Source organism: Saccopteryx bilineata, chromosome 5 (assembly GCF_036850765.1).
Source record: "Saccopteryx bilineata isolate mSacBil1 chromosome 5, mSacBil1_pri_phased_curated, whole genome shotgun sequence".
Lineage (NCBI taxonomy): Eukaryota > Metazoa > Chordata > Mammalia > Chiroptera > Emballonuridae > Saccopteryx > Saccopteryx bilineata.
Window position 1 is genome coordinate 21,994,247 of NC_089494.1, and position 14,961 is coordinate 22,009,207.

The 14,961-nt window shown below is 34.2% G+C and overlaps 1 protein-coding gene across 1 annotated transcript in view; it reads right to left on the reverse strand.

Annotated features, from left to right (window-relative positions):
- Nucleotides 1-14,961, reverse strand: part of VWC2L (von Willebrand factor C domain containing 2 like) — a 171,933-nt gene that overhangs the window by 154,409 nt on the left and 2,563 nt on the right. The window contains exon 2 of the mRNA XM_066279760.1: nt 13,966-14,435. Coding sequence (XP_066135857.1) covers nt 13,966-14,355 — 390 coding nt within the window. The 5' untranslated portion in view covers nt 14,356-14,435. The remainder of the gene's footprint in view (nt 1-13,965; nt 14,436-14,961) is intronic.

Genomic DNA, 14,961 nt, shown 5'->3' on the forward strand with positions numbered 1-14,961 from the left:
TCATTTTCTATTTGCTGGTAATGTTCTCTTACGTATTATGAACAGGGAGTAATTAATAATTAATAAAATAAAGTGCTTTATACATGCTAATATTAAAATATATTAATTTTCAACTTTAAGTCCAAAAAGCAATTTTCTACTAAATTTTAGACTTCATTATTTGATGCTTACTTAATCCATAGCTTATCTCATTCCACAAAATATATTGAGATGGCTTATGGGCAATAGATGAAAATATATTTTAATTTTAAAAAGTCTTAACTGAATCATCTCTTGATAATCCTTTCAACTTTAGTGTGCACTGTTATGAAAGGTACAGCAAACACAGTCAGTTTTGAAACTATGTATAAAATTTGTAAATGTAGGATTTGTGTATGAAATAAGCATATTTGGAGCTCAAGTCCTTCAGTCAAACACTGTTGCTTTTCCTTGGACAGATTATTTAAAACACTTGAACCTGGTTTCCTCATTTGCAAGACGGAGGTAATAATAACAACATAACACTAACAGGGTTCTAATTTCCTCACTTGATTCTTCTGAGACTAAAAGGAACTTTTAAACTATGTGAATTTGTAAATGTGCTAAATGACTGCCATGGTCATCAGAGCTTTCAAGTTGAACAGTGTTTCTTTTCTTTATTTCCCTTTGTATGTTAGCAATGGCTATGCATTTCTCAAGGAAGTTTTATATTTATCATAAGTTATTTTTCTGAAACAATGGCATAATCATTTCCATTATGAATAAAGTATTGAATTTATAAAGAATATATTGTTTAGAATTTTGAAAACAATCTGGGTTTCATCTCTAAATTATAGCAGTGTTTGTATTCAGATCGTGGTTAGACTGAGAATGACATTGGACAACATTTTTTAGATAGTTAATTAGATTCTTATTAACAAATATTAAACTTTAATCTTCAGTCAGATTGGTGCCATACCAGATTTTTCTTTTTCTTTTTTTTCTTTTTTTTTGACAGGGTAATTTGAGTTCACAGTTTTTGCAGTCTTGATTTAAATACCTTCTAGTTTCAGTGTGAATGTCCTGGAGTGTCATTAATAAAAGAAAAATTCTCTGCAATTGTCCTTTTTCTCTCTAATGAAGCTTTCTAAATCTCAGCAGTCCAAGGTTTGCTACTTTAGCAGGATTTTCTTTTTAATGTAGGGGGGAAATTAAACTTCTACTGAACAATTTAATTTTTTCCCTGTCATATTTAGGAAAGGGAAATAAAACTGATACACAATAAAAATAAGTGCAGTTTCAGAGAGCTCTGGCTCTCCTCTCACTAGAAAGAAAGATGACTTCATTTGGTAACTACTGGAAGGTTTTACAGTTGACTATGGAATTTCTAACTCTGCAACAATTATTCTCAAGGTTTCGTGTTTACTGTTATTTTAAATCTGTATTTCACTGATGGAGGAATTGGAAAAAATAAAAGTCCAAAACCCAAATTTACAAAAAATATTCCTAGCCAATTCTCACCGCATTCAGAATGAGGGTTTTGTTTGTCTAATGGATGGGAATGTGCTTTTTGGATGCGTACTTCTTTATGGCCATGGGAGTTTCTAAAATGAGAAAAATTGAGCCCTGCGAAATTGGAGCAGGGAAAGGATTTTCCTCGTGTTAGCAATCTACTACATTTCCTCCAGAAAGGTACGGGACTTAGCATGAAATATCTGAGTTACAGTTGAACACGTATTCCAGAATATAGGACACGGACATGGTAAAACGGAAAATAAGTCACCTCTACCAGGTCATGCATAACGTTCCAGTGAACTTATGGAAGCTGGTCGGTGTAATGGAGAGAGCACTAGATAGAGTTAGAGTAAAAAGCCCTTCATTCTTTATAAAATGAGAATAAAAATGCCTTAGAACTAAAGAATTCAATGAGGGAACACTGCTGCAAAATATTTCATACAACTCTCAACAATGACTTGTTCTGATCTGGTTGTCACTTCCCTGATCCAACCCTTTCAGGGACTCGCTACTCAGCCCTGGCTTCTGCCCAAGCTCCTTAGTGTGGCGTTCACATCGTGAGCTGGCCGGCGCTTCCTCCTCAAGCTTACCGTCACTTTGTTGCCTTTGCTACTCTATGTTCTGGCCACGAGGGTTTAACCACTTTTCTCTATACACGCTGTGCATTTACTTTTGCAAAATATCCTATTTTGTCTAAAATGCTTTCAATGCCCTGAAATTCCCACTCAAGATACCTTCCTCCAGACAGAATCACTCCTTTCTTCATAGTTCCTAGAGCAGTCATTACAGGATACCTGTTATTTGTGGTATCTGTATACTCTTTTTGAGAGACTAGGAGCACCTGGAGGGTCACATTTATGTCTTAGTTATGTTAGCACACTCCCACAAGACCTACAACTTCTCCAAATGTAAGAGATATTTAGTAAAATGAGACACAATAAAATTGGAGTATAGATTATGATTTGAAAAGATGTAATAATGGACTAATATCTAAGTAAGCAGACAGTATATATAGTTTCACTTACTGATATAATAGAGGTCTACTATATTACATTAAATATACCTACTTGACTTGTCACACCATCAAAAGAGAGCACATGAAATATCAAAGTAATGAAATTTTCTTATCTATTTCATCTGAGGATCCTCAGTAAATAAAAGGTTATTAGATTATTACATATAATTTAAATATTTAGAAAGTTATACAGATAATTATATATATTTATAGTATATATATTATTATATATACATGCAAGTTATTATATATCCAAGAGCAAAGTTGTACTTCTTGGAGACAAGCTAACATGTCTACTGCTAAGTATGTATATAACACACTTAAAATGAGCAATTCTAGATGCCTTTTAAAATTTACATGTCTGAAAAGGAATCCACACTTGTGGGTGGTCCTATATTTATCAGTACCCAAAGAATTTGTAACCTTTAAGAATGCAAGTTAGAAAAGATTTGATGACAGAACAATTTGAGGGAAGTGGAAAGGGAAGAAGAAGAATTTGATTGTAGATCACAAGTTGGCAATCTATTTCTATAGAAGGCCAGATAGTATTATTTTTGACCCAGGTGGGTCAGATAGTCTCTGGAGTAACTACTGAAAACTGCATTCTAGCCTAAAAGACACCATAGACATAAATGAATGAGCATCACTATTTTCCAATAAAACTATTTACCGAAACAGATGGTGAGCTGGATTTGACTAATGGATTATAAAGTACTGACCTCTGTCTTAGACTTTTGATTATATGTGACTGGCATCATTGTCATTATAATTCTAAATAAGTAATTTTTCAATTACATTGCTTTATGTAACAGAACTTAATAAACTAACATAAATAATTGTATTAAATGCAATTTTGGGAACTTTAAAAAGAACCAGACAATAGAAGATAAGCTGAGACATAAAGATTTTTTTATTATTGACTTCCCGGAAGAGTCAAAGAAATAAATGATTATCTTGAATTATTAGAAAGATATTTATTAAGTTGTATTTATTGAACTATTATTAACTTTATTAACTTTAGCATGTAAATAAAAGTACTTAGAAAAAGGTGTTTTATCATAAATTAGTAAAATACTGGATTAAATTCAATTTAGTAGTAATAACAGTAAAAACATCACAGCTTTTATGAATCTCTTCTTTGTGCCAAGTTCTTGCTATTCTCTCTGTTTTAGAGATGTATACACTAAGACACACTGAGATAAAGTATGTGTGCCTTGATCACTTGGCTGGTAAGTGGTAGAGCCCACTCAAAAATCTAGTTTTCAATCACTGTTGAGCTATTAGCTGTTAAACAGACTCTCAAACAACATTTTAAAAAGGATCAAGCATTGTCAGTATACTAATGTGCTCTACACGTTTCTAATAGATGTTAAAGAAATCATCATTTTTCAAACTTATTTGATCATGACAAAAAAATAAATATCAAAATCCTTACTAAGAATCTTACAGGGCGCTAGTGTTCCCTAGAAGACAGTCTGGGAAAAGTTCCATAATGGCAGCAATTCCCAAACCCAGCTAATAATTAGAATAATCTGGGAAATTTTAGAAAAGAAAAATTAATAATAGAGCTATCATATGACCCAGCAATCTCTTCATTGGTTATATATCTGAAAAACTCAAAAACATTAGTATGCAAAAAACCATGCACCCCCATGTTCATCACAGCATTATTCACAGTGGCCAAGACATGGAAACAACCATAGTGTTCCTCCATAGGGGACTGGAGAAAGATGTGGTACATATATACAGTGGAATACTACTCAGCCATAAGAAATGATGATACATTGCCAGGACAACATAGATGGACCTTGAGAATATTATACTGAGTGAAATAAGTAAATCAGAAGAAGCTAAGAACTATATGATTTAACGCATAGGTAGGATATAACGAGACTCATGGACATAGATAAAAGTGAAGTGAATACCAGGAAGAGGGGGTTGTGGGGAGAAGGTGGGGAAAGGAAGTGAAGAGAGACAAATATATAGTTACAGAAAATGATTTGACTTTGGGTGGTGGGTATACAACATAATCAACAGCTCAAATGCTATAGAAATGTTGACCTGAAACCTACGTACTCTTATTGATTAATGTCATCTCATTAAATTAAAATTTTCTAAATAAAATTTTAAAAAAGTATATATATATATATGAAAAGTAAATCAGAAAAAGCTAGGAACTATATGATTTCACACATAGGTGGGATATAAAACTGAGCCTCGTGGACATAGAAAAAAGTAAAGCAGTTACCAGAGGTAGGAGGAGTAAGGGGGAGGGAACAGAGGGACAAATAAACAGCAACAGAAAATGACTTGACTGGGTGATGGGCACACAACACAATCTACAGTTCAAATGCTATGGAGATGTTCACTGGAAACCTGTGTGTTCTTATAGACCAATGTCACACCATTGAATTTAATTTCTAAATTAAAAGAGAGAGAGATTTCTTTAGGACATCATGATGGTCGGGTTTAAAATATATATATATGTATATATACATGTAAATAATTTTAATTGAATTAAAAAGGGAGAGATCAGGCATGTGAATTTTTGCAATATTCCTGCGTTAGCTGACACTAATAATACCCTAATTAAGGATACACCTGTGTTCTAATGCCATGCAACCAGAGATTATTGCATTCCGCATCCATTTCTCACACTCCATTCTTGCCGTGAAATCAGAGGTGAGGGACTGCAGAATGGAAAAGATCAACAACAGAGTCCTCAGTTCTTAACATCATCAAATGTATGGAGTGTTAGTTCCTTACAATATATAAATAGTTCCGTTTCTTTGTTACTTTCTAGTATAGTCTCTGAAAATAAGTAAGTAGTGTTTAATCTAATGTATTTTTGTTTTATTTTGACCTATATTGTTTGTTTAATTACAAAATGTTTAATTTTTAGACAAAGGACCCCTTTTTTATCAGAGCCTTTGCAAACTTAGAGTGCAGTTTGCAAAAGGAGACTGTGTCAGACCTATTTGAGATATGCCAATATCTTGTACTTGTAACTCTGGGTTGTCATGGTGATAGGTCCTGATATCACATTTCTATAGACAATTGTCTGAAATAAACCATTGCATCCAATATATTTAATAGAAAGGAAGATGCAAATAAGTGGCATTTTTCTTTTATATCTAAAGGTAGTAAAATGTAAAAAAAAAAAAAGACCACAGAAAAGCAATGTATTAGCATTACCTTTGCCAATAATGAGTTATGTCATTGTGATGTTTGCACTAAGTTTCTGTTGGCCTTACTTTATCATCTGTAAAATAAGGGAGTTAGGCAAAATAATTTCAAAGTCCTTTTCCAGATCTAAAATTCTATAGTCAGCTCTTAAAAATATGAAGGACCTAGACTATGAGAAACATAGCATAATACTTGCCTGTTATAAATAGAATTTCTATATACTCAGATACTAGAAATCCAATCCTATGCCAGGAAGTAACAGTGGTAGTCAAAGGTCAGTAATAAAACAAAATGATTTCAAAATCCCATCCAAATAATATTTAATTAAAAAAAAACTTTTAAGCAGTTAGAATTGAGTTGTAGATCAATATATACTATAATTTTCTAATTTTCAATACTACTTATTCTTCATAAGACATATATAATGACATTATTGTATTCATTCTATGTCTAGAAAGATTAAAATTACTTATTTTTTCTTCATGGTCACATAAAATAATAGGAAAAAAATTAAAAGTGTGGTCAGTGAACTTTTATACACTTTAGAAAACATTATCCAGCCATAAAATAATATCATCTGAAAAGTTTTTCAGAAAACAAATGATTTTTCTGTCACTTTGGTACTTCATTCACTCTTTTCAAGGAGTCATTAAGGTTTTGTAGAGATGGCTTTATTGTGATGTGTTATATGGAAGGCTAGCAGCAAGGGACTCAACAGCGGAAGTGTGTTAGATTGAAACTGCTGAGGTTAATTAACAGTGATGATAAAAGGGCAAAGTACAGACTCTAAGCCAGTGTCCAATTAGCAATGGCTAGTAGTTGGGAAAGATCACCTGGATAAGCAAAATCACTGGTCACCTCAAATCGCAGTTACTTGTTTCAATCTCTTCCTGGAAATCTTGGCAAAATACAACTAAAAAATAAACCAGTCAGTTTTTCCTGTGCTGTCCTCTATAAAACACTGCCTGATGTATAAATCAAGCTGCAGGAAAGCAAATAAAACAAAAATATGGTCAGGGTGAGTAAGGAGAAGTAGGGACGAAGGACTCACCTAATGTTACAGTACGGTTTTCATGATGTAAGAATATTCCAGCGCCCTCCAATTTAACAAAGACAAACATACACACACTAACTTCAATGCATGTATACAGCAATCTCAATTTGGACTATATAGATTTATCTATAAAATTTGCATAGCATATGTGATCTAACTTATGAAATTACATAAAAGAAATAGAAAATATCATGCTTCCCCTATCATACCATTGACCAATTATCTATTTTGGAGACTAAAGCCACCATTGAAAATAGGCAAATTTCTAAAATATCCAATACCTTGCACAACTGGAGTTAAAGTGTGGAAGGGGGACTCGCTTTTCAGTGTCTTCTGCTTACGGCATTGGAGACTCAATAAGGGATGGGCAGCAGTGTCTGTAAGTGGCTGATGGTTGACCTCAAGTCTGAGAGAGTCACTAACAGTGACAAGCCCCACAAATCTCAGCTGTGGCTGCAAATCAAACACCGATTGCCCCATGTGCACAGGGCCCGGAGCCCAGTCACAAATCTTTGTAGTCATTCTTATCACGCAGTTACCGTCATTAGCAGCAGCATCTTGCAATACGAAGGACAGCAATATATATCAGTGGGTGAGAATGAAAAAGTGTTCTTACGTACAACTAACCAAGGGGCTGGCTGACCATCAGTTCTCCTAAAATTTAAAGCAAGAGACCTTTTCTGACTAGAAATAGACTATGTCACTCCTTCCAGGGTCATCTTGGAAGTCGTGTACACTTACTTCCTAATTTGAAAAAGTGTCAAATGAAGAAAGTCATTCTCAATTATCACTGGAGTTTTTGAAAAAAAAAAATTATTGTAAAAATCTGATCTATTTCTTAGATTTAATGTACTTTTCTAGAATTAAAAAATGCCAAGTGATTATGTTAATCAGTGTCACCCAATAAAATTCAATTAAAAAAATGTCAAGTGAGCACAATATAAAAATAATGAGAAAGGGTGAAAGAAACTTTCTAAATCTAAATTTTAACAAAATTGACATCTAATCTCTGGTACTGGTCAGAGATCATGCATATTAAATAGAAGTTCCCTAGTTGTTAACAAAGAAGTGAGTTTTCTGTTTGGAATCTTCACCCTGAGACTTGGTTCTGCTTGCTGGGGCTGAGCCTCAGGTGAGCAGCAGCATCAGTAATTAAATTACCTAATCTGTGTTATTTTGTAGAAACTTGAAAGGAGAAGCCACTACTGAATTTACTCAAAAGCCATTTCAATACAAAAACCACATGTTCTGCAAAACAAACTATTTTTCAGAGTCAGCAACTATAGAATTAGCCTTCTCAATCTCTCAACAAAGATCCTAACTAATTATTATTATGTAAAATTATGATGATTTCTAGGACTTTCTTATATGGAATCTTACAAATTTCATTTGTCCAGAACTTGTAAAACCCTTCTTGGAAAAAAATATTCAAAAACCTCACCCACAGAAATCAAGATCAGCCTATTTCTTTGTTATGAAAATAAACACAACTTTCACACCTCTGGAAAGATGCACTCTCTACCCTTTTCCCTAAAGCAAACATCATAGTTTCTGTGCCTTTTATAGAAGCTGGTGCAATGGTGGGTTGGTGGGTGAGGTGCAAGGCATTAGCTATTAGACTCCTCAACTGAGATTTCTTTATAGCCTCCATTTTCTTCTGTTCTTTCATATATTTTGTCCTTAGCTCTCAGAGCACATTGCTGTCCATTCCTTCGCCATATTAAAATTTAAAAAGCCAACAAACAAATTTCTCAAACCTAAATTAAGGATCCCTTTTTGCTCAAACACTCTTACAGATTAAAAGTTGCAATAGTAGACACTAATGGTGGGGCACAGATTAATGAAAAGATCAGAACACTGGAAAATCTGTCTTCCTGGGAAGGGGCCCACCGAAGAGCAAGTCGCTTCCTTCTAAGCCTCAACTGGCATCAGCAGTTTTAATGGGCACGAGGATCTGGCAAAATACTCGAAGTGATTAATTTTCTGTCCTCTTTGATTCTTTCCTCAGATTTAAATATTAAATGCAAAATTCAGGGCCAACACTAGGCAGCTTATCACAGCATGAAAACATGTTTCCTTTTTGTAAAAAAGCAACACATGTACATAAAATGGGTGGAATGAGTAAGCAATCACACCGAACTTTTTGAAAATAAAAATAAGAAACCTGATCTACTGTCTTTGGCCTGCAATGGGCAAATGACAAAGGCCAATGCCTGTAGTAAAAGAAAGATCTTGGGCAAATCCAAATTCTGAATTAGGGTCCAGAGGGTTGACTTGAGAAAATCTCTTTCAAGTGAGACAGGCTATGTAACAGCTGAACTATCTCTTCCAGCTGCATGTGGTATAACCTTCAGTGTCTGACCTAAAACTCAATCAGTACAAGTTTAAAGTATAAAAAATACCCAGAAATCTAATTCTAGCTGAGTAAGAGTTATAAAAATATGAAGCAAAATAAGAAATTATCTTTCCCTTTGGGAAACTCAGAATGAGATAGTTAAGTACAGAACCAAAACTGACAGAGACTACATTTGCAATCAGCCTTTTTTGTAGAAAATGCTATTGTAATTTATTATTTATACTCCTCATTTTATTGAAAGTAGGTCCAGTGTCTTTTTGCCTGTGTACACATAAAAGAAAGGTGAGAGAACCTTCTATACCTTGACCTTTATCTTAATACAATATTACTAGAATACTGAAAAATGTAGAGTTTTCAAAAAGAGTAGACGAAACTCTACTTTCAAAGCTTGCATTAGTCATGTTCAAAATAAAAATAACCCAACCTTTATATACAACGTTACTCTTCTTATCAGGGGACACGTGGCTCAATTTATATTTGAATTTGGTGATAAGAAAAGATTGAAGTAGGGACACATGTTTTGCCACAGTAGGGAGTGAGACAGTGGACAGCACAACTAAAACACTGGGTGGTCATTAAAGCACAGGCAGGGAAAGATGAGCCTTGGTTAGGAAGGGGGCAAGGAAGACAAGTAGAAAGTCGCAGGATGGAAATAGGTGCTCTGTGAACAAGGTGTAAGAGTACTTTTTATCTGAATTTTGAGTGCTTCCTTTAAATAATTAAAATGAAGAGATTAACATTTAAACAGAAAGAAACTAAGAATTTTAAAGAAACTATAATTAACTTCTTTTCTTTTTTTAGTGAGAGGAGGCAGAGAGACAGACTTCTGCATGCACCCTGACTGGAATATCCTCCCCCACCCCCCGCAAACCCACTAGGGGGTGATATTCTGCCCATCTGTGGCATTGCTCCATTGCTCAGCAACCAAGCTCTTCTCAGTGCCTAAGGCAGAGGCCATGGAGTCATTCTCAGCACCTAAGGTGAACTCTTTCAAGCCAATCAAGGCATGGTGGCAAGAGAGGAAGAGAGAAGAGAGAAAGACGGAGGGGAAGGGTAGAAAAGCAGATGATCATTTCTCCTGAGTGCCCTGATGAGGACTCAAACCCAGGCCATCCACATGCCAGGCCAACGCTCTACCACTGAGCCCACCGGACATGGCCTTTAAATTCTTTATTCAATGGGTTAATTATAATCTGACTCATTTCATTATGTCATTCACCAAAAATATATTGTCTGTGATGTGGTTCACATATTTCTGGGATTGGGAACAGGGGAGAAAAAAAGAAAATACTATCTCCAGATTTAAAGGTTTCACTGTCTAGAGGGAGAGGCAGGTGGTGTCAAATTGTATTATTGTGGTGGGACAAGGGTAGCAGAGGTGGTGAGGAACTTAGATTCTCCAGTCGATCTGCTTGGGTTTATATATTTTAGAGCTGTACAGTGTTGGGCAAGCTACTTAGATGTTGAGGCTTCAGTTTTTATCTGTAAAACAGTGCTAATACAAGTATAATCCACATACTGATATTATGAAATGAAATGTATCTTAATACATATAAAGGTCTTAACAGTGCCTAGCTATAATTACTGTTTCTGTTTTAGTGGTGCACACAGCATGCTGTGAGATGATATAGGAGAAGAGTGAGACCCATCCCAGGATACTGCATAGGATAACCAGAGAGGCCTTTCCAGTTGAAATGAGATTTAAATGGAGTTTTGAAGTAGTCCAGAAGGATTTATACAAGTGTGCAATGGTGAAAAAGTGTGGGCAGCATGTACAAGCACACAGGGAGGAAAGCTCACTGAGATTTAGAGATACTTGGAGAGGTTGATGAAGAGACTCTAGACTATACTAGGGAATTTAGATTTTTATCCTAAACACTGTCTTGAAGGTTTGCGCTCTTCCGCATGCTGGTCGTCTCATTCTTTGTTTTCTATAACAGCCTCACCTCCCCAGCCATTAATTTATCTCTATCTCTTATTCTATTCTGTTTGGCTACAAGGTTATCTTCTTGAAAAAAAAAAAACATATTTAAGTAGGTCATCTCTATGCATAACAACCTGCATTTTGTTCATTGTTATTCCGTACACTGAATCTAACTATTTTACCCCAGTACTCAAGTTCCTCTCGCCACTGTCCAAAATACATATGCAGATTTACTGCTCTTATTATAATAAGATTTCTGTAGATCCAGCTTGTTATTCCTATCTTGCTCCTTTCTTTGCAGATTTTATTCACTCCAGTCTCTGATTTTGCTCAAGCAGTTTTCTCTTTGTAATTTTATTCTCCCCAGATTCATTTTAATTTCTCTTTAAAAAGGCTCAAACTTGACCATCCTGAAGAAAAAGAAGATTTGTTGACCAAACCTCACAGCATGTTGACAAGGGTTTGACACCACACTTCTCGGCATTGAGCTTCACAGTCACGTGCTTCAGCTGCTTCCCCACCCGTCTCTCTCCACACTGCCCACGCTTTTCTAGTATGTATAAATTTCGTCTTCTAGTTATCTTACTTTCCAATGTACACACATCTACTGAAGAGTCCAATAAATGCCTGTTAGGTATTATATGTAAACATATCATATAATATAACCTCCTTAATAACATGCCAAGATTATTATGTGAAAGTTCCATATATGTTTAAAAATTAATTACTGGTCTGTTGCAAGCTGAATTGAAAGAAAATCAAGGTGACAGATTATGGCTACATATTTACTTAGGTGTATGTACTTCATATAGATAATTAAAACCTTTTAACCAAGTATTGGAATTCTTTCAATTGAATGACTTTTAAAGTTGGTCTTCCATTATAAATGTAGGTGAAGACATAGAGGAATTTACAACTTAGAGTAAACCCCTGAACATTAGAGTGGAAGAGAATGGGAACACCACTTATTCAATACCTACTGAGTACTAGTAATCACAAGGCTGCTAACTTCTCATAAATTATCTCATTAAATCTTCCCAATATTTCCTTGTAGAGACAACTGATTATTATAATGATCATTTTACAGTCAATAACATTCTAGCTCAAAAGTTTAAGGATTCTTTCCAGAGTCTTACATCTAAATGAAAAATTTAGGATTAGAATTCAGGTTTATCTGTCTTTTGAGTCAAAGTGCTCAGAGAGGTTATATAGACATTATAGTTAGAAGGACAATTTTTAGAAATAGGTTAAGTAACTGGATGGTTTCGGACAAGTAACAAACTTTCTTGGTCTCAGTTCCTCATTTTTAAGAATTTTTTCTAGATAATCTCTAAATTATAAAAAAAGTTGCATCTTTTTTTTTAAATCATATGTAAAAATCTCATGACCTGGAGAGTCAGGTGAAAAAGTTGTGCATATCAGTGAGTTATATAATAATTCTAGTAGGAACACACAGGGGTGGGCAAAAGTAGATTAATATCTATAGTAAGAAGAAATAATACATTACTTAGTAAGTAATAATACAAGAATAAACTGCTGTGTACTCACAAAACCTACTTTTGCCAATATCAAAATGTATCTAATATTTTAGAGATGATAAAGTCATTAATATACTGTACCCTTAACTATTATTTGATATTAATATAGTACTTTTGCTAGATTCTCAGGCCTCTTATCAATATTGTGCAACAAAGTATTATAATACATGAAAGAGAAAAGTATAAAATAACATTTATGTGTAAAATAGTTGATTGTAATAATTACATTTAAAATTTCCCTCATGTCCTTAGGAATCTTGGTAGAATGACTGGTTATCCTTGGGTAAATTAGAACTGGTTTGTACCCATAATCTGGAATGGACTGAATGCAATGAAATGCTAATATACAGAATGTTCTGATCATTATCAGTTAAAACCCCTTTTTTCATACTGGCTTCTTTCACCATTTGACTCTTGTGGAGTTTGGTCAGTGATAATAACTAAACATTTTTCTCTTAAAAATACATGGTCACATTGAAAACTTGCTATATTTTCTTTTGCTTATAAAGTTCTCAGCTCTTTGTGATTGAACTTGGCTAGATAAAATTAAAATCTTTTATATCAAGCCATCAGTATGACAGACACTCCCAGGCACAAACTGCCATTACATTTAAGGAACGTAATTTGATATATTAATTTATACCCGCAGGGCTCAAATATGGCTTGTAAGAAAGCCTAATTAAAACTAGACATTGGAGAAAACTCTAAAAAGTAATAAAATGAGCTCCAAGTTATTTGAAAATATGATAAAATTATAAAACAGTCCAAGAAATACCATGGAGGCTGAAAATTGAGTCTTTTAAAAAAACGTTTACAATGGACTGATAAAATTTCAGTCCTCTCTGGGGTCCTTTAAGTAAAAGAAAAAAAAAAACTAATGATCAGAGAACAGAATGGGGATCATGTACTACAACAAGTAGGTCCAATGCATATTCTTAATATGAAGACCACAGTTCAGAATTGTGTCTCTATAACACTCACATTTCCACACACTAAAAAGATAGCTCTAGGCTATAGTTAAATGGCTTCAAATACAGACACATACACACACACACACACACACAACCCTCAAAAAATTTAAACATTAACTTAATAGACACATCGTTTCCAAGTAAAAGTGTTTTTATCAAAAATTATATATTGTAATAACACAGAAGAAATGTCTAAGGGCAAAAAAATATGTTATCATGCCACAAATACTTCTGAAGGAAAAAATTATTGTGGAACCTTGTAGGTACTGATCAATAAACCAACTGACTATTTGTCGATTACAGTGGTACTTAGCCTAACTGTAATATTGTTGTAAATTAAAGGCAAATTTTAAAATGTTTTTTTTTCAGTCTTAATTTTAATGTAGTAATCTACTAAGTATATGGTGTGAAAAGTTAGTATTCAATAAGTATGGACGGTAGCTCATACCTTAAATTCCTCCAAGATTTTGTAAATTTTCCCATGATATTCACAAAAGTTTTTCACTTCTTTGCACTCAGGACAGCATCCATTGTGTTCCACTTTAGTACACTTTGGGTGAATTTTGGGGCATTCTGGCTGGTCGCATACAGGTCCATCTAAAGCACAGACACATGGACAGTTGGAATGCCCTGGGAAAAATCGTTCTCCCAACTTGTATACAAAGCCGCTGTCATCCACACACCCTTTCCCTCGATAGTCATCAAAGATCAGATTGTCATTACTGGAGGTCTGGTCACCTTCATCAGCAGGATAGTCTTCATGACTGATGGCAGCAGAGGTGACCAATCCAGGGATGACCAACAGAAGTATGCAAGCTTCATGAATATGAAGAGCCATCCCCCTCCTCAAAGGCTTCTGGATGTGCTCCTAATATTAAATATACTCAGCTTCTTCCATGGGAATACAAGAGGGGTAGGCTGAAAATAAATATTAAGAAAATAATTTGACATATATAAAGAAAATGTAGATTTACTTAAGCCTCTGCTCTTATCCTTTTTATTTGGGATTTGTTTGGAGGATAGACCGCAAATAGACTAAGTCCATACAACTATTTACGCTTCATTATGAATTTTGGAGAGTCGATCCTTGGCAATATCTATATTAAAATTAGTCATTTATGGGGTTATTTCACATTGAAACCTATACCTTGAATTTAGCTTCTGAATTTTAGAGGTCTGCTTTGTCTAAATTGTAAGAAATAATTTTACTAAGTCTCAAAACTTGATATTTTACAGAGGGTTACTTACAAATAACTCAAGAATAATTAAATCCACATTTTTATTATTTTTTAAACTATAATATCAGTGGTCAAATATATATGTGTGTGTGTGTTATAATTATCTGTATGAAAACTCAAGAGATTAGTGAGAAAAATTTAATTGAAGAAAAAGGGAAGAAACAACAATTGAATGTAAAATATAATTGGGATGGAGCTAGTATACT